This window comes from Paramisgurnus dabryanus, chromosome 2 (assembly GCF_030506205.2).
Source record: "Paramisgurnus dabryanus chromosome 2, PD_genome_1.1, whole genome shotgun sequence".
NCBI lineage: Eukaryota > Metazoa > Chordata > Actinopteri > Cypriniformes > Cobitidae > Paramisgurnus > Paramisgurnus dabryanus.
The window spans coordinates 48,576,439-48,604,086 of NC_133338.1; the positions used below are offsets into that span (position 1 = coordinate 48,576,439).

At 40.0% G+C, this 27,648-nt stretch overlaps 1 protein-coding gene across 1 annotated transcript in view; it reads left to right on the top strand.

Moving 5' to 3' along the window:
* Positions 1-27,648, top strand: part of pmfbp1 (polyamine modulated factor 1 binding protein 1) — a 222,662-nt gene that overhangs the window by 122,086 nt on the left and 72,928 nt on the right. The window contains exon 6 of the mRNA XM_073813011.1: positions 3,854-3,928. Within this exon, the coding sequence (XP_073669112.1) occupies positions 3,854-3,928 (75 nt within the window). The remainder of the gene's footprint in view (positions 1-3,853; positions 3,929-27,648) is intronic.

A 27,648-nucleotide genomic window follows, 5' to 3' on the forward strand; every position in this document is an offset into this window, starting at 1 on the left:
GTTGTGTGCATCTTACATAGAAGATGCATTTCATCTGGTCCGAAATCTAGTTTGTTTGTGTATGTGCTTGCGTGCTTTTTCATTAACCTGCATGGCCACAGATCTGAGCCCTAGCAGATGTCTCTCTCCTGGGGGTTGGGTTTTATTTTGGAGTTATACATTGCCATGGCTGTGGGGCCGCTGAGGAAAGGTCAGGTCTTAGTGAGTGAGTCTGATTATAGCTGGGAAATAAATGCTCCACAGGACTGATTGCAAGAAGGTCACCTCCACCAAGGGTCAGATTGAATGAGCGTGTCTGCGTGCATCCTTGGAAAGAAGCTTTGTCTCTTGTCTATCGCCGCCCTGTAGGTGGACTCTGAGCTGTCTTGAAAAATCACATGGATTGAGTTTTGGAGTCAAAGTTCTCACTATAAAAGCACAAATTTGGTGGATCAGTATAATGAAGTGACCAGTACAGTATATAAAGACCTCAGATGCAAAGCCCTCTATGTGCGTCTGACATGTTTTTTTGTAATTGAGTGAGGTGTCAAAATCGCGACTACCGTGTCTAGTTTGCCGCTTAAACATTTTGAATGCATTTGCGTGTCTAGCGAAGTAGACGCGTGGAAAAAGCAAGCATTTGACGCACGTCAGAGGCAAAATCCAATTCTTGTGGGAAGGGCATGTGCTATGTGGTTGTCTGTTTGCAAGATAGGTGATGTTGATCGCTCATTCATCGAGAGAGTTACCGGTTTGTATTTGGTCACCTTACTATAGGGGGAAAATAGTTGGGAATGCCGCGGGTCGATAAACGTCACGTGACTCAAAAGTGAAAACTTTATTTACAACTTACCAGGTTGCCAAATGTCCTCACTGACATTCCTGTCTTTATAAAAATAAGAACTTGTGTCGTATAGCTCTGGGTGACTGCTCACGGACAATATCAAGCGTTCCATTCATGTTGAATGAGTGACTCCGGGCGGGGCTGCCACCACAGCAGCAAGCAGGCTCCTGATTGGTTAACGCGGCGCGAAAATCTGGCAAATTTTTCAACTCGGGCATCAGACGCTAATTCGCGTCAAACGCACAAAATGCAAAAATTGCATCATTTGCGCGCACCGTCCAAACACTCAATTCGCACCATTCGCGCGAATGAGGCAGAATCGCGCCGCCGCGCTAAATGCCTCATTCACGCCGCGAGACCTCCAGATGCGCGTCAACGTGTCTTCACATTGACTTCATATTGAAATCACTCGTGCTTGGTCCCTCTACCGCGGCTGATGTGAAAGCAACACCAAAGAGTTTTTATTACCTTAAAATAACCTTTCCAAAAAAGTTTCAGTCGTTTATCCACTCGAAACAGGGTGAACGGCACTTTCACATTTGCTTTGCAGCCCTCTATTGGCCAAAACCGCACTAAAGAAGTTTACAACCATCGGGTGGCGGTCCTGTAGTTTGAGTAAAAACTACAAAAACTTGCTTTACGGCAGACCTACTGCTATGCAATAGTATTAACGACAGTGGTAATGGACAATTACGCTTCTAACCTGTAGGGGGAGCAAAGAGCAAAAACTCTTTAGTGTTGCTTTAAGGGGGTCGCACACTGAGCGGCGTTCTTAAAAAATCAAACACATTGTTTTCTATGAGTATACGCACACCGGCGCCGACAGGTGGCGCCTGTCCGCGGCGCCCAGCTTTGACTCAGGAAGATGCTTAAATCCATGTCGCGCCACAAAGCGCCACTCATATAGTTGGAGATTAAATAACATCATATTTGTCCCAAATCTTTAATGATTAACATTGGCTGCTAACGTATATTTAGCATTTTGAAGTAGACGCTATCTGACTAAGCTCGCACTATTTAATGTGCACCTCCGGTTTACGATACCTCTGAGTTGTCCTAGACACAATGCGGCGCTGAGCTGCGCGTCTAGTGTGCGACCACCTTCAATGGATTCTGCCATCAAACCGGTGAGCAGTTTTTGGTCTTTACAAATGTCAATACTTTTTGGCAAATAACACATACCGGTTTCTGTTGGATGTTGGTGATGTATTTTGCTGTCCATTCTGTTTTAAACATTCAGTCACGTGACTTTAGTCTTGTGCATGTGCTTCACAACAGAACTGGAAGAGAAGACAATGCTGAATAAAGTCGTAATTTTTGTTATTTTTGGATCAAAATGTATTTTCGATGCTTCAACATGTTCTAATTGACCCACTGATGTCACATGGACTACTTTGATGATGTTTTTATTACCTTTCTGGACATGGACAGTTTACCGTACCTAGATTTTAAATGAAGGGTCATCACTAAATATAAAACGAAGATGAATGGAGGTCTTACGAGTTTGGAACGACATGAGGGTGAGTCATTAATGACATTATTTTCATTTTTGGGTGAACTATCCCTTTAAGTCTCTGCATAATTAAGGGAATGGTCACTTGAGTGACAGGTGAATTGCCCCGGCTGTCACTATCGTTGAGCTAGGTTTTAGCAACCAGGCACCTCAGCTCCACACACAGCCTCTTTGCCCATACTATGTGTAAGGCTGAAAGACTGAAATTTTAGTTGTTATTTGCTTAAAATTACATTTCGGGTCTGTTCCTTACATAACCATGGACCTTATGGAATATAGCGAACAATTCATACTAATTGCTTATGTGTTTTAACTTTAAGAGACACTGTATGGTGTAGTTGCTTGGACCTCTTCCTTTGTGTTTTGAGGATAAGTGATGGGGACAAGACCGCCCATGTCGAGTCCGAGTCAAGACCGAGTCTTTGAAGGGTCAAGACGGAGTCTATTGGTTTTCAAATACAGTCAAGTCCGAGTCTTTGAGGAAGCAAGTCTGAGTCGAGACCGAGTCCTTTAGGAGGCGAGACCTAGACCAAGACCATAAAAACATGTCAGTTTTCATATTCATGATTTAATATCACCCCAGTTAATAATCAACAGTTAGGCCTACAGACTAAGCTAGATTGGGAATTGTTTAGAGGAGCAGTCTTAACATCTTAATATAGAATATGCTTTTACCATCATTAAAAAATACCTACCACATGCATCATCTTCTGCCTATTTTTCTAGAGATAAATAAATGGCTCTGATGGCAGTATCTTTGCATTGCACCATGGGATGTCATTTTCAAATAATGCCCGTCAACATTGCATTTTATTATTATTGTTACGTGTTGTGTGGTTTTTATATGAACATAAAAAAATGTGTTGGTCTCAGTCTGAAATTACGAGTCCTTCTCCTCTCACTGTGGTCCGAGACCGAGTCTTTGAAGGAACAAGTCCGAGACGAGTCCGAGAAAGCAGAAATCGGTCTTGAGTCCGAGTACTACATCACTAGTGAGGATGAAAGCAAATTACTCTTTCTTTAAAATCGCAACGGCTTCAGTCTTTTCAAAACCCACATATCTAACGTTAAAATAATCTTTCAGCACAAGCCCAAGCTAACATGCTTCACAAACGTCCACCTTCTGAAAAGCCATGATTTTCACATCGAAATGAAGCCGCTATTGTGGCTGTATTATTACTCACCGGTGGCACAGTGTGTGTGTCAGTCTTGTGTGTTTCAATGACGCATACTTCCTCTATCTGCAGCCTGCACTTAATCCCAGCACTGCTGGCTCAGGAACAGATTACTGACAGCAGATGTGATGAGAGGAGAGGAGAGCAGGGGAGCTCGACACAAACACACACACACCTCCGCTTCTCATTATGATAGAACACTGCAGCCATTTTCTCACTCCTCTGTTTGTTCTGAGCTACCATCTTTGCTCTGGCTATTCTCTTCCTCTTAAAATATTTCGCAGTTTGATGACCAACATATGTGATGTGAATGTAATGATCTTTACCCACCTGTGTCCACAGGGTGATGAGCGGGTCCGGCAGCTGGAGGAGGAGCTGTCCAGGATCAAATTTCAGCATGGTTCAGTCAGTCAGCAGGTAACTTTCTTTATGATCTCACACCCGACCCGTGCCTCGCAATGTCACCCATCCATGCCACGTGATAATGCAGGTCATAATTGAAGTCCATAGAGATCAGAACTGTGATGTTCGTGACAAAGAAAGAGCACAAAAGCAGAACTTGGCCAAAATGCAAAATGGAGTGATTGACCGCACCATTGGTCACCATTTACTTTCATTGAATGGGATAACAGCAGCACCAAAATTCTACAGAGGAAAGTTTTTGTGAATGTTCACAGAGTTGTACTCCCAAAAGTGCTATTACGCCATAAAATATAGTTCCTCTTTTAAATCCGCTTAGAAAAGCGCTTCGTTTTATTTTGTACCACCAAACTTGCTCGTATAACTACTCGTCTTAAATAGGAAAAACGTTGATGTGTTTGGTCACTTCTAACTTTATCTCTGTTTGATACCATTGAATGAATGGGGCTAAGCTAAATGCTATCGAAGTGTCGCAGCGTGCTCCAGCGCTAACGTGCACGCACACAGATGATAGAGGGATGTATCAACTCTTCTTAGTTAAGGTAATAACATATTTTAATATTGAAAATGAGTAGACTATTCCTTTAATTGGCCTGTGGGAGAAAGTACCCGGAGTAAATCCACACTGACGCAGGGAGTACATGCACTCCACACAGAAAGGCCACCTGACCTATCCGGGGCTTGAACCGGGGACCTTCTTGCTGTGAGGCAACAGTGCTACCCACTTTGCCACCCGAAGATAGCTTTTAAAACAGCCCTATAAAATACCATTTGACTTCTATATGACTTCATTTTTTCAGATTTATGTAATAATCTACTGAAATGTAACTTATTGTTCACTTGTTATCGTGTTTTAAAAGTCACCACTTTTGTTGCAGTGGTCTGCCGTAAACTTATTTTGTGCTATACACTGCAAAAGTCATACTGGTTTTGAAAGACATGAGGGTGAATAAATGATCAATCCTTCTGTTGCTCCACCAAATTAAAATATGAGAAACAAAATCATGATAGGGCCATTAAATTTTTACTGAGAAGATGCAGACTGATTAACCATCTATATGTTGCCGTACCATGGCTGCAGGAGGCGCAATGATATTAAGCAGCAGCCGAAAATAGTCCCTTTGTTAACTTTCAATGGCAGGGGACTATTTTCAGGCGGTGCGTAATATCACTACGCCTGCTGCAGCCATGTTACAGCAGCAAAGTCCTTGATTATTACCCTATAATGAGATTATAGTCCATATCTGCCAAGAATATCGCAATTTTTTATTTTCTGTCAGTCTTAGTACACGATGTAACTACAGAAGAGTCAAGTTTTAAATAGGAAAAATATCCAAACTCTTTGGTTATTTTTAGCGCGATGCTAATGGTCTAATCAGATTCAATGGATTATGCTAAGCTATGCTAAAAGTGGTAGCGCCAGACCCAGAGATCGGCTGAATGGATTCCAAAACTGTAAAAATCAAATTTTTAACTCTAGGGGAGCTGGAAAAGTGGAGTGTCCCTTTAACAATCCATATATTTTTCATGTTCATGGCAATTTTATTAGTTCACCATCCATGGGCAGGTGTGGCCAAAACGTCATTTTGGACCCTGTTTGTAACCCCTTGGGGTAGCTATTGGACGGCCGGCCACTTGAGCCCTCATGGAGGTTAACAGCGACTTTGTCTCCAGATGGGAGAAATCATCCGTGTGCAGTCCAGTGTCTGTGGGCAGCTGGAAAAGTGTGGGGGGTACCTGGACACCATCCTGGAGTTTTCATGCCTCCTCCCCCCTCCCATTCGCTCCTTCTTGTGGCGGAGGAGTGTTAGGAGCCGAATGATTGCTTAATAAAACTTGATTGAGAAGCGAGCAGAGTGCCAACCATAAACAGCCTGGATTCTGCCCTTTAATTTTACCATCTCCCGAGAATTGCTTTTGCTGTGCCACAGAGCGAGGCTTACACACAAGCAGTTAGTCGTCCACCCCAGAACTGAAGATCTAATTTAGTCTGCGCCGGGGCGCGCGCGCGTGCGCCTCTTCGGGTGTTTGTCTATTTTGTGTTCCCGGGGACAAAAACTAAGGGCTTTTCATTTTAAATTCTCACCGCCTAGGCGCTGATAAGAAAAAAACAATCATTTCATACTGCTGAGAAAATTGGCCGTACCGCAGCTAAGATGGCAGCAGCCCTGCGCTGAACACGCCGGATTCTAATTTGCTTTTTCTGTCAGGTTGAATCGCTCTTTCTGAGGTTGTGTGTGTGTGTACGTGATTGCATCCTTACAGCTGCGGTATATTAATGCGGCATATGATTTACTAAGTGTTTCTGCCTTTTATTTTGCTGCAGTCTCATATTGCGAGCTCAGGATATAATCACAATGCAGTGTTTGTCCCTCACAACATAGGATCCTCTATTCTGGTGCGTTTCTGCATAAAACATGCACTGCCGACTGTGTATGTGTGTGTTGGGCTTAGATGAAAGGTTAACTCAGGAGCATATATCAGACACTGGCGTGCTGTAATAAAGGGTCGGCTATAGAGCCGCAGCTCTCCTTCTGGGAAATCGCGCATTTTTATAACCTCTCTGACAGCAAGATAAAGTGCTCGTCCAATTAGAAAAATATTTGGGGCGCATACCTTCCTGCCTTTTTTATCTTCAAACCTATTTTATCTGCTTATGTTTTCTTCCTTCTTCTTTGGCCATGAATGCAACATGCATGTTTTTGCCTTTGCCGCGTGTTATGAATGCTACTGTGCACCACACTTCCAATTTTGAAGAGAAAACCGAATACAATGTTCGCGTCCAGTTTGGAAAAGCAATGCCCTCACCTCGCACCCTCGGTCCGCACGCACCCTGATTAATTCCTAACCTCATTCGTATTCTTTCTTTTTTGTATTTCGTGGGTCTTTTTACAGAGTGCATTAAAATTAAATTCCCTCTCGTTGTTGTGAAAGAGGCGCACGTTAAAAATAATTGGATGAGGGGGAGAACAAAGAGCTGCCTCTCCCTTCCGAGGCTGCACGGCCCAGCGAGGCGTTAATGCCGCGCCCGTCGCATTGTTCGGCTGTCTGCAGCCATCTCCCCAACCAGACACTCAGCGCTGCTCAAGTCACTTTTAATGTCTGATAATCAAGGTGAATTTTCAAAAAGCTGCCATTTTCAAATGATGGTGTATATATTATGTGGAGATGGGGATTTTCAGGAAGGGAGGAGGCGTTTGGTGGGTGGGAGAGCGGAATGGGGTCATGCACAGTGAAAGAGAGACACCTACTGGTTGCACGTGGAACTGGTGGCTTGTTTAATGTTATTTTCTAGTGACTGAAACCTTACACAGCTTCTTAGGTGCTTTGTCAGGCAGTGTTTTGTGTATAAAGGTGCCGTCTAAGGAAACAGATCAGGGTTCAGTTTCTTAGGCACGATGATGTCATGTCTTTTTGCTTTATAATATACGATTTATTTAGTGACGATTGAATGTTTTAACCGGTCCATCATTTTTATTTTTTCCAAAATGACTTGATGATGTCTTAGTAGGTAGGATGTTATACAAACGTTGCCCCCTTACCGCCGTATTTTGTCAGAAAACACTCTTGGTGATGTGTCATGTGAGCTGTGCCTTTAAATTCAGCAATGCAGCGAAAATCAAGTGCACCATGCGAGCTTTTTCTCCTTTATTGTTTTCAGAAGTTAAACCCAATAAAAGACAGCCTGTGATGGTGTTATTTTTAATGCACATCTAGGAGTACCGCAGTAAATTCTGTAACTGTAGCATGTAGCAACCAAGGTGCTCTGAGCTCCTGATCGTTCCTTTCTCTCATCTCATTATTTCCTGTGCTTTCTCTCTCTGCGTTCACTCCATTCTGCGTTCTCATTTTTCACCTCGGCGTGCACCGCGCCGCAATACATTATGGAGGTGAACATATGCAGCGTGTAGAGTGTAATAAGTGTGTATTTATTTTCTTCAGACTGTGCTACTCTCTCCCGGTGCGAAGGAAGAGAACGACCATCTTTTTCGGCATCAGAGTTTTGAGAAATGGGTCTGATTGTGTATCAGATCTCAGGCTGTGAGTCATACGATGGATGGGTTTGTTTTTGTGCGTTTAGTACACAACTGTGTTTTTGATACAGTATTAGGTATGTGTTTGACATCCTGCATCACACATTGAAAGGTTTTTTGAGGGAAATAAACACAGTGTGACTCGTAAATGAAATATGAAGAGCTAAGATGCAAAACCCCCTAAGTGCATCTTTTTTATAAATTAGCATTTTTTAATAGATTCTACCAACACACCGGTATTTTCTGAATAGCCTAAGGCTTGGATAAAGTGATTTGAAGCTAAAGTATTCTGATGAATGTATGAAACGTGCCGAGAGCATTCGGTTAATACCATTAGTCTCTTTCACACATACAGTCTTTACTGGTAAATTGCCTTTAACACAGATCATGTGTGAACAGAAACTTTCTGGTAAATCATTGCTGCCAATTTACCAATTTACATGTAAGATGCACTTAGAGGGTTTTGCATCTTAGCTCTTCATATTTCATTTACGAGTCACATTGTGTTTATTTCCCTCAAAAAACCTTTCAATGTGTGATGCAGGATGTCAAACACCTACTTAATACTGTATCAAAAACACAGTTGTGTACAAAACGCACAAAAATAAACCCATCCATCGTATGACTCACAGCCTGAGATCTGATACACAATCAGACCCATTTCCCAAAATGTAAGTTTCCCAGCGCTATGTGTGAATGGAGAATAAGGATTACCGGACCAATCATAACGTTGTGATGCAGATGACGCGTTTACCCCGCACTGTTTACAGACGTTTCCAAACGCACGCTGCTTAAAGTCGAGCACACCATCTCTTCACCAAAGTTGTTTAAAACAGCTTACCATCTATTTGCCGAATTGCCCACGTCTTTCACACACTCTCTGCGAAGCCTAATGTTTAAACATTACTGATGTTCAGTTCAGTTCCGTCTAAAGTCACCTAATATAATGTTTGGTCACGAGCAACTGCGCGACTGTCAGCATTTGCTACAGAAGTGAAAACAACACAATACAGACCATGGATATGAAGTCATAACCCACCTGTTTATAAATACAACACTGAGCTTGGCGTGCAACAGTTTAGAGGTAACTTCCGCTTTCTCACCGAGTTTAGCGATATTTTGGTATTGATGTGTGAATGATATCTTACTGGTAAAAAGACCTTTTCCCCACTAGCATTTTTGAAAAACGTTGGCAGAAAGCGCCAGCATTTTTTATGATTTTTACAAAAATTAGTGTTTGATAAGTTGTATAAGAGCACCATCTAGTGGATAATAGCAGAAAAATTGGCAGGGAAGCGTTTTCTTTTAATTGGCAAGAAAACTCTGGCGGAGAAAGAATTAAATTGTTGTTTTTGCAATGTTATAGTGATCATATATAATTGTTTCTCAGTCTCTTTAATAGAATACATCCAGGAAATGTTTATTTAGTATTAAAAACTGTATAAAAATGTAAACGAATGTGTCAAGTATTTAGGGTAAACTCACCTTCCACTTGAGCAAAAGCAGGAAACTGAAGGATCGCTAAAACCTAAATGAAATTAAATTCTAATTTTAAAGAAATTAGTCTTTTTACTTTATTCTGCTCAAAAACGCTCAAGATGTGTTTAGTGCCAAGAGAGGTCACACTAAACACTGACGATGCCTAACCGTGCGTACACACCGCCGCAGACTTGAGCTTCCAAAGTTACCGGAAGTCATTCGTTTACAATGGAAGCTGGCTTCTCTTAGCTGCAAGGAGCGTCAAATCCATCGGCGTCACGTTTTGGGCATCTTGAGCGACCTGAGTGTCATTCAAAAAGTTGAAAGAAGCTTTACTTTATGGTAATAAGCTATGACGCGGTTCAGCGGCAAGCAGCAGCAAAACGCCAGCAACCAGTTGGAATAAAGCCTATTCGTTCTTCGCTGGCTGATTCCGGAGAATTGTACTATGTTAACTTTCGTTCCTACCAAAACATTAGTTCAGTGAAAATAGAGGAGAAATTGATCATCGTTGTTGCTTTGTTTCCTATAATTTATGATATGACACTATTTTCATATAGGGACCAGTTACAAAAGAACAAGGCATTTAAAGTGCGTGCTGATGATTTATAATATTTTACTAATAGATACTCAAATGTGTCTGCATCGATATCACGATGTACGAATCCATATAGTCACATCGCAGGAAGAATAGGTAGCTATCGTAGTTGATCCGTGATTCATGTTTCACACCAACACAGATTTAACCAATTGCACAGATGCAATAAAATAATAATAATAATAATAGCTAATTATTATTTTCTCCAGACCAAATGTGACCAAAAAGATTATAAAAATGCTGTCATTTATAAAAGGTTTATAATGTCAATGCATTGTTTTTTTTTCGTTAACATTTCATGGTGACAGACTTCAGAGCGGCCAAAGCGTCAACAAGCTTCCCCGTACTTTTTGACAAGAGTCCTTGACCGGGCGGCCTGAGCTTCTTTGGAAGCTTAGGTCTGCTGCGGTGTGACGTACAGTAAAGAGTTAAGAGGTTAGAGCATTTACCCTGCACGCATGACCATCACCAGAATAAAGCTGAAGCAACAGCGCTGTGTTGGTTTCGAGTCTATGCGGCATCCATACATAATATCTGTAAGTCGAACTACGGCCCCTTCTGGTCTTTCATTCTGATTGGTTTAAACATGTTCTAGCCGTGATAAAATACCCCGGTAACCCCACGGTTCAGACCGCATTACATAATAACTGCGCCACTGTTGCTACATACTGATTTATAAAAATAAACACCACAGTCTTTAACTCTTTCCCCGCCATTGATGAGATATCTCGTCAATTAAGAGAAAACGCTTCCCCGCCAATGACGAGATTTTCCGTCTTTCCGCAATACCGCTATTATCCACCAGGTGGCGCCCTTCCGCAACTTTTTAAAAACGGAAGTATTGCCCTATGGCAAGCGGCTGCATCTCCGTGTCTGTTTTAAAGATCGCTCTGAATGGGATCTCTATGAAAAGTCCGTCATAAAAATGGAATTATCTCTGCTTTTTGCTCAAAATATGGTGTTTTTGCAAAAACCTACCCATATTCAAAAGCTGATTGAAAAAGAACCACTAAAGGTAGGATGAAACGGTTTATTTTGTTTGAAAGCAGAGGGTCTGTTCTTTCATTTGGTATATTGTATGTTTATATATTTAAAGATGAACATTTTCTGGAAGGCATTAAACTTTGGTGAAAATCATGAAAAACGCTGGCGCTGGCTGGCAACTTTTTTTAAAAACGCTGGCGGTGAAAGAGTTAATCATATTTTAAATTTTTCTACAATTGCACAATTACTATGCATATGAAATAACCGTTTTATAAAAGAAATAAGCCCTGCTTCGCGTCGTGCCTAACAACGCCCCTTAGCTGTTATAAAATGCACTGGTAACCCACTGCGTCTTGGGGCTTATTGCTTTATTTGGACATGGTTTGTCTTAAAGTATTTTACAAACACTATAGTATATAACAAAAACTAGATTTTCACCACAGGATGACTTTAAGCAAAAAATATAAAAGGTGAAGTGAGTTCAAGTGTGATAGAAATTTTGGCAGGTGCACGTGTGTTACATTTTTTTATCATGCATCAGATCTCAGGTTGTGAATCATGCCATTGCAAGAGTTTTTGCAGTACATCCGTTATAACATTAAGGACCTTGACTATATTTTTGAGTTTTTGAGTGTGTGTCTGTTCATCCTGTATTGTTCCATGAAAGCTGAGGAACATAAACACAGTGTGACTACACAAATAAGACGAGGGTCTGAAATTGCGTCTTAGCTTGTAAGGGTCGTGATGTGACAGTCTCAGAACCCATTATCCTCTCCCTCGGCCCTCTATCAGGCCTCAGCCAAACACTAGAATGATAAAGATGAAGAAAAATACTTTCTTCTGGCTTTTTCCGTGTGCTTAGAAGAAAATGTGGACGTAAAGAGCCTTTGTTCCATCGTGTCTGTTTTTGTCATTGATTATGAGAGCGGTGGGTTTTGTTTTAAGATTCCTGTCTTCAGTGGATTGACTTAATGCACCAGCTGAACGCAGAAATGTGAAGAAGGACAGAAGCCTGTGCTTTCCGTGTCTTTCATGAGGAGGCCACTGCGGACGTGTCGTGCTTCTTGAGGAGTCGTCTTTCCTCTGTGTGTTTCAGTGGCTGTGAATGAAGGTGAAAGCCTCTTTGAGGTACACAAACAAACATTGACAGAGAAAACCTTATAATGGGATGCAATGGAAAGTTGTCAAATATATATGTGGCTTTAGTAGTAGTGAAAGTGACACTGAGCTGTTGATCGACTGTTCTGCTCTTAATAACCAAATTGGGAGCTTGATTCACTTTTGGACATTGAGGGATTTTGTGAGATAAGATCAGTACTTCTGCACTTTCAGAAAAAGGTACAAAAGCTGTTACTGGGATGGTTCCCTTTTAAATGGTCCTAATATGTACCTTTTAGGTACAGATATTTATCTTTGTGGTACCTCTAATATTCCCCCTTAAAGGCGGGGGTGCATGACTTTGAAAAATACTTTGGAAAAGGGAGTCGGGCCGAGTACCAAAACACACTTGTAGCCAATCAGCAATAAGGGGCATATCTGCTAACCGTCATCGTTGCCTGGGTTACGTATGTGTGTCAAAAGATTACCTACATGCATTTTAAAATAAAGGTGCTATAATGGGTTCTTCCCAGTAATGCAACAGAAGAACAATTTTTGGCTCCTCAAAGAACATTTAAGGGAGGGGGGGTCTAAAGCCATTTTATGCATTCTTAGTTATTAACACTATTAAAGAGTTGTATACCTCGTGCTAAACATAGGCAAGTGTCAAAAAAGCAGTTGGACACTTCCTGTGCAAGGGTTCGTACAAGTTTTTTTTAACATGAGAGATTCATTTGTAACAATCTTGCTTTATTTCTTTTATGGGCAATTTGAGTGCTGGAAGTACGAAGTCTTTATACGGGCACTTTAACCGGAATAGCACACGCCAACCAACAGGGTTCCCACGGGTCCTTGAAATCCTTGAAAGTTTGTGAATCTGTGGGGAAAATTCAAGGCCCTGGTAAGTTTTTGAAAATATACATACATAGATACAGGTCATTGAAAGTGCTTGAATCAATTTTATGCAAGAAGTTTTCTGGAAAAAATCCATATTATTCCCTGTGTAGTGTAGGATAATATCATAAAATTCTAGACTTTTTAAGCACACGTGCTAAACTGTTAACTTTAAATGCTTATATCTTCTGTATGCGAATGTTGATTCATACCAAAATGCTTTTTGCATAGTTGTGTTTGACACATAAAAACGTCTGTTGTTTCCTGAGAAGGGAATGACACGCTGCATCTCCCTTGCCATACTTCCTGCGTCCCTGTAACGCCGTCTTTGGCAGTATTTCAGATAATATACTTCCTGGCTTCCACGTCACCTTGTCTTTGTCGTTAAGCCTCACCATTGGTTGAATTTGATATACACATTCAGACGCGCTTACCCCTGGAGGCGCCCACAAAGGGTCACCGCAGTGACGCAGCGCGAGTTCCCTCGAAAAGGAACTGTAACAATTTATCTTTAAAGGTAACACAATATGTAACCTTGCTCTCACTTGAAATGTGTCCCCACATTTAGTCCTTGAATTTGAGGGTATTGGACCTGGAAAGTCCTTGAAAGGTCCTTGAATTTGAAGTTTAATAAGGTGTGGGAACCCTGAACCAATAGATGACACAAATCAACGTCACTAAAGAGGTGTGTTTTTGTTTATGAGGGAAATGTAAGCTTGTTTAGCTTTCCAATGATCACAGTATTATGGAAACACTGGATATAGTTTGTTTATCCGAGGTAGCAGCGGAGTTGTGCAAGTGTGTTTGTTTAAGGCTGGATTTTGTTGAAATGGGGCGGTCCCAACCGGGTCATGAGTCACAGGTGGTTAGTAAAACTGTATCAAATGTTGTCTATGTTTTGTTGGCCATCGCTGCGTAAGTGCATATATTGTAAACGACATGAACATGTAGTAAATCATAAGTTGTCCAGAAATAGTGCCATAATGTTTTGTTTGTGTTGCGTGCTCATGACTTGCTTTGCACACGGTACGGCTCAAGGAGCTCGGGTTTTCCGTGAAAGTAGCAGTATAGATGGTCTGTCTTTTATAAATCTGATAAAACTTAAGACTCTTTGGAGATATGAAGGATGCAGTACTACTCTATAGGTACTCAAGATTAGCAGGAGATTAAACATTGTGCGTTATGTGGCCTTTAAATGTTCTTTATGGAACCACACAGCCCAACAAAGAACCTTTTAGGAACCATTATTTTTAAGTTTTAGGATGGGATTACAGTCTTGAACCATTTAATCCCCCCCAAAAATGTTTATGATAAATATTAACTGTTTATTGGAGTTTGTTGTGTTTTATCGTAGTGGTGCTGCTTTCAATTTATAAAATCAATAAGCCACTCTTATTATACATTGGGTCATTACATAAACCATTTGTGACCCTAGACCACAAAAAAAGTTGCATGTGTATATTTGAAGCAATAGCCAAAAATATATTTTGTTGCTCAAGATTATTGATTATTTTATGCCAAAAATCATTAGGATATTAAGTGAAGATCATGTTTTATAAAGAGATTTTGTAAATTTTCTACCATAAATATAAAAAAATTATTTAGCATTAGTAATAGTGTTGTTAAGGACTTCATTTGGACAACTTTAAAGGCAATTTTTGTTCTATATATATATATATTAAATCTGAAGGTGCAAAAAAAAAAAAATATATATATATATATATATATATATATATATATATATATACATATTTATATATATATATACATATTTATATATATATATATATATATATATATATATATATATATATGTATATGTATATGTATATGTATATGTATATGTATATATATATATATATATATATATATATATATATATGTATATATATATATATATATATATATATATATATATATATATATATATTAAATCTGAGGGTGCAAAATATATATACATATTTTTTTATATATATATATATATATATATATACATATATATATACATATATATATATATATATATATATATATATATATATATGTATATGTATACATATATATATATATATATATATATATATATATATATATATATATTTTTTTTTTTTTTTTTCACCCTCAGATTTAAACCATACATCAATGAAAAGCTTATTTGTCCAGTTTTCAGATGATGTATAAATCTTTTTTGTTGTTGTTGAATCAAGTAATTTTAACTTACTATTATTTATCTTGCCTAGAGATGAGTTGTTATAACTTATAAAATATAGTTGAAATAGCAACTCATCTCTTGTCAAGATAAATAATAGTAAGTTGACATGACTTGTAAATCTGAGTTAATAAAAAAAAAAAATTATGAGCAAAGAAACAAAGAAACGTTTATGAGCACAGTTTTGCTTTTTGCTTTTAAATGATCTGTTGTGTAACATCAGAAAGAAAAATGCAGAGAACCTTATGGATGGCTGTGTGGCACTGAACTCATTTTAATGCCCGTGTGGGCACAGTGCCCACGAGGAGGCAGTGTCTGTCATGCCTACCTCACACACACAGATGTGTGTAGTCAGACACAAGCAGACACGTCTGTGTCAGAATCACCCGACCCACCATGAAAATTATTACAGTTTTTATTGTGTGTATTATTTTTATTCATGAAATTATTTTAGCACTGTCTTTCTGGAAAAGTAAAAATATGTTTCTTTGCTCAGCGCACAGGAATATATTTTCCTCTCAGCCCATCCACACCCCCTCCTTCTCTCTCTTGCTCATTTCTCGTCTCTGCTCTTTGTATCCTTAAAATATTCCACACATCTCGCTGCAGTTCCGCATGACAGACACCCTTAATATAATCTGTGTGTCTGAATTCTAATTTATACCGTCAGGATAAAATAAATAGTCTGCAGTTAATTATAAGGAGCCGGTGCCTGCCTTTGCCCGGGTGATTTATGAAGTGCGCACAGGCATTCTCCAACGCATTTTTCTTAATTTATTTTTAATCTGTCTTTCTATTAATTCTGCGGCAAACGTCTTAATGATGTGAGAGGTGTGCGGTAATGAGAACAGGTGGATGGAAAGGAGTGTTGGGGTTGGGGGGTCTGGACCTAACAAGACCACTTTTAGACCCCCTCACCTTCATCTCCAACCCACAAAAGGTCTCTCTCTCTCTCTCTCTCTCTCTCTCTCTCTCTCTCCCTCCATGTGTTTCCTGTGTTCTCCTCTTCCTATATCTGTTCATACACATTTACAAAAAATACTGTGGTGGTGGGGCAATAATAGTAATACTATGGTACTTTAATATAGCATGTTACTATATCTTGATCATGTCTACATTGTAACACTATGGGAAATTAAACATGGGCATGCCTTGATGTTTTTAAGTACTTTTTATTGGTGTACCTTTGCCAAAAGTACCAGGGTGTAAAATACTATTGTAAATGTAGTAATATCATTATTTTGATTGTATGGATGTGCTACTATTATTTGCTCCAACAAAACTTTAAATATGTCAGCAATAACATAATTCAATATACAGTATGTATGATAGCACGTTTTCAGTGTTTGAGTTTTTCTATGGTTTATCCTTTATTTGTTAGTAGCACCTTCTGACGGAAATAATAATACTTTATGTATAATGGTACTTTAGCTAGTAAAGTATTGTACTGTAAGGTATCATACAGGATACTCTCCACTCTCAGAAATAAAGGTACAAAAGTTGTCACTGATGTCCTTGTTGGTACCATATAGATACAGATATGTACCTTACGGCACTTTTCCATTGCATAGTACCCCATGGTTTGAGTCGGGTCAGCTTACTTTTGGGAGCTTTTCCACTGGGTTAAGTTTGTACTAGTGCCTGGTACTTTGATAAGTACCACCTCGGTCACGGTTCCAACGACCCGAGCTGATACCAAAACGTGACTTGAAAACACTGTAGGTCACTGATTGGTCTGAGAGAATCGTCACTTCCAGCATCATCTCTATAATGTAAAAGATTAGCTTTATCTTCATGCTAGCTTTGCGCTGTCTCGAGTAAACCTGTTGTCATCTGTGCTTTGCTGTAAGTTCCCAAACTCCATTTTAGCGATGAAAAACATCCACAGGTTGATAATCAGGAACACCATAACATTTTTTCCAGGCTTGCAGTTTGTGGCGGCACATTCGCAACGCGGACGTCCGCATATATGCTTAAATGCAACTTAACTCTTTCCCCGCCATTGACGAGATATCTCGTCAATTAAGAGAAAACGCTTCCCCGCCAATGACGAGATTTTCCGTCTTTCCGCAATACCGCTATTATCCACCAGGTGGCGCCCTTCCGCAACTTTTTAAAACCGGAAGTATTGCCCTATGGCAAGCTGCTGCATGTCCGTGTCTGTTTTAAAGATCGCTCTAAATGGGATCTCTATGAAAAGTCCGTCATAAAAATGGAATTATCTTTGCTTTTTGCTCAAAATATGGTGTTTTTGCAAAAACCTACCCATATTCAAAAGCTGATTACAAAAGAACCACTAAAGGTAGGATGAAACGGTTTTTTTTGTTTGAAAGCAGAGGGTCTGTTCTTTCATTTGGTATATTGTATGTTTATATATTTAAAGAAGAACATTTTCTGGAAGGCATTAAACTTTGGTGAAAATCATGAAAAACGCTGGCGCTGGCTGGCAACTTTTTTTAAAAACGCTGGCGGTGAAAGAGTTAAATGAAGCTCAGAGGAGCTCGTCGACCGATGTCACTGGTGTCATGTGAGACAAGAGGTAGTGATAAACGCAATGTGCAAACATCTATTTGTGGTGGTCAATTTTAATTTTGTGGCGGACTGAGAAATAAATGAATGTATGGGGATGTACAATGACGTTCTTATGTGTATGATGTCACAGCAGTAGGCAGCGCAAATATAACGACATGCCTATAATCCCTCCCACTCCGAAGTAATACTAACTCGATGGAAAAGCTTATGCCTGATTTATAGTCGTGCGTGGGTTCTACGCCGTCCATAGCCTGTGCTTAGCCTGACGCGCACCTCGCAAAAATTGTAACAGCGCGTCAGATCTACGTGGACCGCAAGCGCTGTGATTGGTTCACCAGAACCCCTCCCGTCAGGTAAAGAAACTGTGTCATAGGTATTTCCGTTTGTGACGGTGAAAACAAAGATGAGCCAAGTTGAGGAGTGATTTAACTCAAACTGCAACAAAAGTCGCTGTTTATTTACTTCCATAATTGCTGTTCTTCTCAAAACATACACAATAAGTTGCTGTTTCTTCTTCATTTGTGGGTTAACTTGCCAAGCTTCTTCTTCTCTGATGGTGGTGCTGCTACTGTGGTTACACGCGTGGATACTGCCTACCAGCGGTTTCCGTGTGTGTTTGCACGTTGACGCGGAGGAGGACGCAAAAGTATAAATGAAAACCGACGCGGAACCTACGCACGACTATAACAAGCCCTTTACCAAGCCAAAGTGAGGTAAGTTGACCCGAACCAAACTGTGGGGTACTATGCAATGGAAAGCGCCATAAGAGGTACCAATATACACCTTTTAGGTATAACAGTACAACTTCATGTACCTTTTTTCCGAGAGTACATGGGTTTCCAAATTTTAATTCCAGACCCACTTTAACAAGTAACATTTCAGTACCCACCAAATTATTTAATAAGAATATGGGAAAAGCATCTGTTCTCCTTTAGAATGGATCAGTTTTCATGTTTTTCTTGTCATTTTATAAACATTCACAAAGAATCAATAACAACAGAGTCCTTTTAAAGTACTTTATTTCTGATAACAAGTAAAATTAATAATTAATAAATAAATAAATAGTAGATTACCTTAGATCAAATCATAGCTAAAGAGTATCAAAAGCTACACTGAGCTAACGTTACTTTGTATAATTAATACAATGTTAAAGGTAGGGTTTCACATTTTGAAAAATGCTAACGGTAGCCGCCTAGCAATGAAATCATGATCCCACCCTCAAGTCAAATCGCCATCCAAAGTCACGGCTCTTTCCAAACACATGAACACGCACAGATCAGACGGTCACATCTCATGTCTCATTCACCAGTGAGAAAACTTTGCAGAACAAAGTGAATAACATTTCCAAAATAACCAACATAAACAACTGGTTTACATCAGAATTAGTTTAAGCACACGTTCTCTTGTGTAGAATTCATCTCAATACAAACATATTGCGTACCCACCTTACTAAAATAAACAGTGCAACGACCCTTTCAGACCCTTTGCCTCCTGTAGCTGTTTGCATCTCGTGGTAAAGCAGTAAAGTTACCGATGTTAATTTGGGTTTTTGCTCTTGCTGATCCAGGCAGTTTTTGCTGTTGTTGTTATAAAAGATGCATTTAGTTTTGTTGCTCCTATGTAGGTTGTCAATTCAGCAGAAAGGTTTGCCATTCTTGCTGTTTACAGACAGGAGGTGAGCGCACGTGAACGCGCCGATGACGTATGGTGTCTGCGTGGATTATCTGCGCGGTGGGCATTCAAATTACACTTACGTATGAGGGACAAAAAAGGAAACGTCCGTTCGGACCAAAATCTATGATTGGTTGAACATTTTTTGGTCCTACGCCTTTCACAGATGACATACATTTCTACAAATTTAAATATTTAAACAACTTAACACAGTGATTGCTATCAGGATGTGAGGAGACTTTTTACCAGAATAACTAAAAATGTTTCAGGATCAAATCTGTTACCCTACCTTTAACTACAGATCGGCTGCCAAAGGATCACATAGCGATGATCCATGATTGCCGTCTCCCCTCGACTTTAGGAAACTAAAACAGTGTTTTTTTCGACAAAGTTTTTCTTCCAAAGTTCAGTTTAGCTACTAGCCAGACCATTAAACAAACCGAGACCGTAAGTTGAGTTTCATCCAGACCATACCTGTTAACATTGGGAATTGAAAATAAGGGAAATTTCCTAAAACCTCTGGTTTCACTACTATACAAGGAAATGGATGGGTATACCTTGTATCATTGTTTGTATGGCTCTCTTACATCTGCAAGGGACTTGTTATATACGTAGGTTGCAGACGTTGCATTCCTTTACACCTTTGGTAATCAGTAATTAGTAATCAGTAGTTAAAGCACAAACAGTATTGTTTCCGAACACGCAAAGTTATAAAACACCCCGACACACACACACACTCAGCGCGCACATTTTGTGCCAGTATCTATACACGGGGAGTGAGCGGGCGTGTGCGCCGGGTGCGCGTAGCGGTTGTAGTTTTGCGTGTGGCTCGTCATCACATCATTGGAGTGATATGTTACAGATATACCGACGCCTGCTTTACCGGAGTTGAATGTAGCAAACATCAAATACGGCAAGTGGGTTTCTTTATAGAAAGATTAAAAATACAGCAGTAATACAGGAAATTATGTAAATGGGATGATGGCGGGATATAATGGTAAAATACGGAAGAATCCCGGGAAAAACTGGAGGGTTGACAGGTATGATTCAGACACGTAAACGCAACAAGGCGTTTTTTTGCAGTAACAAATTGACTCAAGTGACCCTCCTCATCTCACTGAGTGACCCACAAGTGAGTCCCAACCTACAGTTTGAAAACTCCTGATGTACTCTAAGGGGGATACCACCTTTAGGGACTATTGGATGTAATGAAGGATTTTTATTGGTGTTCATAAGAACAAGGTGTCTTTTTATATGATAAATGAACTTGCAAACGAATGCATATTTTGAATGCAGGTGCAGAAAGATGTCCTTTTTCAGTTAAACAGGAAACATGGGGGTGTGCGTTTCTACTAAACTCCTTTCTCACATCACACCCATTTCTCTCGCTGTCTGACTGCCTTTCATTTCCTTCTCACAAACAGATCCTCCGTGAGGCAGCTAAGCATGGGCGGCTCCTGCAGGAACAGAGGGATCATTTAATTTATCTTCCTTTTTGTCTCTCTAGTCTGCTCATTTTATTCACACACAGATCATTACACACACCAAGACCCCATTTTCATTTCCTTCTGCGTACACACATGCGCAGGGCTATAACTAGACTGGCAGGCCCAGGCCTGGTGGTGATGCCGACGATCGATACCCGCCGCTCAGATAGGAGAGATCCACACTGCCTTAATAGGTCCTGAAGGTCCTACCATAATACACCTCTGCAGACCTGAGGACCAGCGGCTTCATAAATTTCTTACTCTCTTTCTCACTCTCTTTCTGTCGGTATGATGGAGTGGGACAGAAAGCAGGCACATGGGATTGGGGGAGAAACAGTGGGGTGCATCTGTAGGATTCAAGCGTGCAGCTCAAATATGGGATGGGAGTGCTTGTTTGGTCCACAGTGGTATGGATTGTCTGGGTTTTTATGTTACAAGTATCGAATATCGGTATCGGCACAGATACTGGTGCATCCCTAATTTATATAGTGCTTTTAAGTTGTTTTACGTGAGAGATGTAGAAAAGAAAGCACAGAAAATGGAAACATTTTTAAATATATAATATACAGAGTAGAGTAGATGTTGATTCAGTTGTCGATTCAGATGTTGAACATGTCATACTTGGCAAAATCACAAATGCTGAATGCATGCCCGATACTTATTTTCAGTAGGTAAAGCTTTCACCTTGATTAAATGTTGAAAAGCATGTGTAGCTGTAAAGGAGTCCCAGTATGAATCATTACGAGTGATTTTTTACCTTATGTCGCTTACACGGCCATGATTTGATGCATGAACACAGTAAGTTGAAATGAAGAGCGTTGGGCTCGAGCGTGTGAGATTGGATTAAGAGTTACACTGGCAGTAAAAGGAGACGACCGCCCAGCATCTGTTCTCTCTCGTTCCTGGCGCCCCTCAGGCAACGTACGAAACCCGTGCGCATCTGTGTGCACGTGCCCGCATTAGCCAAACAAATAGCTACCAACTTTAATTGCCTCTGCATCCACTTACTCACCCCTAACGCCCTTCAACCTCATCCACCCATCCTGCTTTCCTCGCCCGCGCAAATGAAAGAGCGAGAGGCGGGGAGACGAAGGGAGAGAGGAGGCAAGGATAATTACTTATTTTAGTGGACCGCCGCAGAATGCCTCTCGCCAAATGACTCTAATTCCAAATGGTTAACACAAGCCGAATAGAGGCGAGTCCATGTGACAGCAAATTGCTTTCCCATTTGCAGACTTAATGGCTTTTCATACTTTGCACTTCCAATAAGCAGTAAACTCGGAAATTAATATTGCACGCTGTGTTATGATGCAAATGGGAGGGAGATAGCGTTCGTGCAGAAAGCTCTGATTAGATCTGTAATTGCTTCGCTCTTGATTTTTCTCCCTTTCTCGCCCCTCCGTCTCTCTCGTTTGTTTTTACTTTGCAACGCATTTATTGAGCTATTTTGAGATGTGCCATTTCACTTATGCATCAACATTGACTGCACTTTTGATTTGTGTCACGCTGTGGTTTTTGTTTTCGAATCAATGCTAATCAGTCGTAATTTGCCGGCGTCCTCGGGGTGTAATGTCTTTGCCGTCACCTTTAGTGTCTCTGTCATATGTTCAGGTTTCAAAAATGAAACAGAATAATAACAGGAGAGATGCAAACGAGACACGCGCGTTTTAATGTGTCATATTTAAACGCGCGTCGCTTGTGCATAAACGAACGTTTCACGGTGAATAGACGATTACGTTTGTATTTTGAAGATGTTTGCAAAACACTCAGAGGTGATGTGTTAATGGCGGGCCAAATGAAAGCATGAACACGAGTCGTCTCTTATGCTTGCGTGGCAGATGCGTCTCATATTTCGCTCTGGTTGATTTGATGAAGATTGCTTTAGATAAAATGAAATTATATGGTGATTGAATACAGTCACTGCAGGAATGAAGTAGATCATGTTTTTTATCATATTTTCATGGACAAAAGAGACACTGAACACAGTATCCTCATAAAATGTTCAATTCTAGTTAAACTTACACTGTATATCTATACCATACAATGCATATGTAGTTCCCATAGGTACATTACTATAATAATCTTAATTTCGCCTTTCAACTCACTTGCAAACGCCACAAGCTGTGTTCCTCACATCATTATCCTGTTTTGGGTGAAAAGCGCACGTTCTGCCGCCCCGGATGTTCGCAGCCACCTGACCTTTGGACAGAAATAGCAAATGCATTCAGCCTGATTGGCTGGCGATCTTAAGGAGTGATTGAGGTTAAGTGTCCTTTGGTCCGTGGTGCGCTGCCGGGCCGCTCTATGCTGTGAGATGGGGGTGAGGGGCTTTACCTGACCACTGCGCATGCAATCTGATCCCCTCTCGCGGTTTCCATGGCAACCGTCTTTTTCTTGTGCTTCTTGTTCCCATTTCACTTGTCACTTCGGTAATTGCCTCAGAATTTCCCTGCCTGTGAGAGTACCGGGGAAAAAAATGACGATGACAACAGTGATAAGACAATATTTATTAACTGTGCGTTAGCAGGCTGTGAATGAAGAGATGCGATCCTAGATAGACCTGCTGGAAAATTTTGCTAAAATCAGTTTCACAGTATTGGATTTACATGGTGGTCCAAGCTGGTGTAGATGATGAAGCAACTATTTCAGGCTGCATCTGTCAAATATGATGCTTGAAATATGGCAACGGGTATTGTGGTGATTGTAATGGCATCTAATTTGGCATCTAGGTACTTTATATCTATATTCTTATGTACAGTACTGTGCAAAAGTCTTAGGCAACATGCCACCATTAGATTTGTTGTTTTTGCAATGGTATAATGACCATATATAATTATTTCTCAGTCTCATTATAGGAAATTTGCTTCAACTTTTTATTTTTTGTATATAATGTGAGCTCTCTTTTAAGCAATAGCAGGATCTCTTAAACCTACAGTAAATGCAAACAAATCCTAATTTTTATTTCTAATCTAATGATTTTAGTCTTCTCCAAAGACTTCAAGATGTGTTTAGTGCCAATAGATGTCACACTAAATACTGACTTTGCAAGAAGAAGCCATTTTGTTCTGAATATTGTGAATATTTTTTAATTTTGTGTACAATTTTTCTGCATTTTCTGTTTGTATCTTAACTCTTTCCCCACAATTGACGAGATATCTCGTCAATCAAGAGAAAACACTTCCCCGCCAATGAAGAGATTTTCCGTCTTTCCGCAATACCGCTATTATCAGCAACTTTTTAAACCCGTAAGTATTGGCCTATGGCAAGCTGCTGCATGTCCGTGTCTGTTTTGAAGATCGCTCTGAATGGGATCTCTATGAAAAGTCCGTCACAAAAATTTAATTATCTCTGCTTTTTTGCTCAAAATGTGGTGTTTTTGCAGAAACCTACCCATATTCAAAAGCTGATTACAAAAGAACCACTGAAGGTAGGATGAAACGTTTTTTTTTTTTTTTTTGAAAGCAGAGGGTCTGTTCTTTCATTTGGTATATTGTATGTTTATATATTTAAAGACGAACATTTTCTGGAAGGCACCTTACATATTTATACAAGGCTGAGCAATCTGTGCTTTTTCAGATGATCTCCTGTAAACTTTTGAAAAGTTTTGATGTGTTTTGGTTAAAGCATGATTCTTGAAAAACGCTTTGGAAAAGGGAGTCGGGCCGAGTACCAAAACACACTTGTAGCCAATCAGCAGTAAGGTTGCATGTCTACTAACCGACATTGTTGCCTGGGTTGTGTATGTGTGGGGCGGGTCTATCAAAAAAAGGTCCAGATCCTATTGGGGTAGGGGGATGTTTGTCTTTCACAGATCATGCACCCCACCTTTAAAGCAACACGATGCAGTTTCCATGTAAAAATGACTTACAGCTCCCCCATGTGGTTGAAAAGCGCAACAGTGCCTGGTATCAGACACTCTTCTGCAGGCAGGGGGAGGGGCGGGGCTATGTTTCCTACCCTCCACCGCCACTTTCAGAGTGTGCTTGTACAGTAGCAGCTAGGAGGCTGTTTAGGTTGCAGCAACAGTACAATTTGTCCAGTTAAAAGTTGTTCTATCACTGAAATAATTTTAGAGATTTAAGATATATTTTCTTCATCATATGTTTTTTTTTATTTCTGAGTTGGGTGTGTAAATCATCAAATCCAATCTTATATTAGTTTAAATTACTGTCTTGTTACCTAAAACATAACTCCATTTTGAAACATGTCAGCAATTCCTAGTAACTGATAGCTGAGATTGAAAACATTTTTACACAGCGACGTTAGTTGTTACACAGTGTTACAGTTAAAGGTAGGGTTTCACATTTTGAAAAATGCTAACAGTAGCCGCCTAGCAATGAAAGAACGATCCCACCCTCCAGTCAAATCGCCATCCAAAGTCACGCCTCTTTCAAAACACATGAACACGCACAGATCAGACGGTCACGTCTCATGTCTCATTCACCAGTGAGAAAACTTTGCAGTACAAAGTGAATAACATTTCCAAAATAACCAACATAAACAACTGGTTTACACCAGAATTAGTTAAAGCACACTTTCGGTTGTGTAGACGTAGTATCTATATCGTTACGCTAATCCGTAAACAAACACAAATTTCATAAGCAACACAACGTTTCATCAAAGTAGAATATATGAATCCATCTCAATACAAACATATCGCGTACCTACCGTACCAAAATAAACAGTGCAACGACCCTTTCAGACCCTTTGCCTCCTGCAGCTGTTTGCATCTCGTGGTAAAGTTGCCGATGTTAATTTGGGTTTTTGCTCTTTGCTGATCCAGGCAGTTTTTGCTGTTATTGTTATAAAACATGTCTTTCGTTTTGTGGCTCCTGTGCAGGTTGTCAATTCAGCAGAAAAGTTTGCCATTCTCGCTGTTTACTGACAGGAGGTGAGCGCACGTGAACGCGCCGATGACGTATGGTGTCTGCGTGGACTAGCTGCGCGGTGGGCATTCGAATTACGCTTACGTATGAGGGACAAAAAAGGAAACGTCCGTTCGGACTGAAATCTATAATTGGTTGAACATTTTTTGCCAGCATAACTAAAAATGTTTCAGGATCAAATCTGTTACCCTATCTTTAAGCCTCAGGTATACAATGATAATGAAATGAAAACAATGTAAATACTATTCATCAAAATGATATGATGATATGAAATGAATCTATTTATATGCATTGATGATTGATACAAGGATGGTTAGATGAAGGATCATGGATGAATGAATGTGTGGATATTTATCTATTATAGGCAGATATATAAACAATATCCACCTTTAGTATAAAGACAGAATTTAATGGAATTATTTGTGTTTATACAAAATTTTCGAGCAGTGTTACAACAAACTCTCTGTAAGTTGTAACTTTTGATGTAATTGTATGATAACGGTAGGTCCCACAAACAAACTTTAAGTGTAAATTTGTAGCAGAGATGTGTGTGTTGATTGTGTAAAAAAATATTAATCTAATTTAATTATTGTTTGAATGATAGAGCTAAAGCCAAAAAGCATTACTTTGTGCCCCTTTCTCCACTACACTTAGATCTTAAAGGCGGGGTGCATGATTTTTGAAAATCTTTGGAAAAGTGAGTCGGGCCAAGTAACAAAATACACTTGTAGCCAATCAGCAGTAAGGGGGCATGTCTACTAACCGATTTGCCTGGGTTGTAGGTCCAGTGGCCAGTTGCATAAACATAGTTGAGTCTGTCTGACTAACTAGCAATTAATTAGCGCTAATCAGTCTTATTATTTGTATTTAAATTAAACCAATCTACCTTTCTATGTAAAATACTTAAAACAGGTATGATCAGTCTTGAAGAAAAAAATTCATGACTAACTTTTAAGACTAGTCTTTAAGGTTTATGCAACTGGCCACTGATTCTATTGGGGTAGGGGCGCGTTTAGTTGACTTTAAATGTCAACATTGGCTTTCAGAGATCATGCACCCCGCCTTTAATTAATCTGGTTAGGACTGATAAGACCACCTTGGACCATCAGGAAACCAGCTATAGCACTTTGGTTACTAAATCCAGCTTATTTTTATGACCTGGTTGCAGAATTGTCTTGTTCCCAACTCAATATATTATTTATATTTTACTTTGTTTAATGAGATTGTCTATGTTCTGTTTCAGCAAACGCCTGTTTTTTTACTATGGCCATTAGGAGCAGCTCTAAGAGTCTGAGGTGTGTTTTTCCCTTGAAGCTGTTCTGCAGTCAGTAGCAGCGGTCTCTAAGGATTGATAGTGCGGCCTAATGTTTCTATCCATCATTATGTGCAGAATATCACCTGCAGAAGAACAAAGCGCCTCCTGCTTCGCGATAACAGAGAGATTGGGCTTGAGCTACTTGTCTTTCTCCTACGCTCCAGATCTCAAAGCCATTTTCAACAAAAACAAATGCGCTCACCACTGGAATTTTTCCGAAATTAGGGTGTAAAGCATGTATTACGCTTCCTTCTCTTTCTTCCTAAAACAAGAACGCTGTGGCAACACGAAATTTATATTGTGTGCTTTTGGTGGGAATGTCAGAGGAATTAATTGATTTGCCTAGATTTGTCAGGGAAGAGCAAGTACTTGGCTTCAGCTCGTGTTATTAAAGCTAATACCTCAGCGGTTTACCTCCGTGAATCAAAGTCTGACGTGTCTTTATGATGTATGGATTTATTATTCAAAGTGTTGTGTGGTGCTGGGACATCCACTCATCCTGGCCCCCAGAGACCACCTGTGTTTTCAAA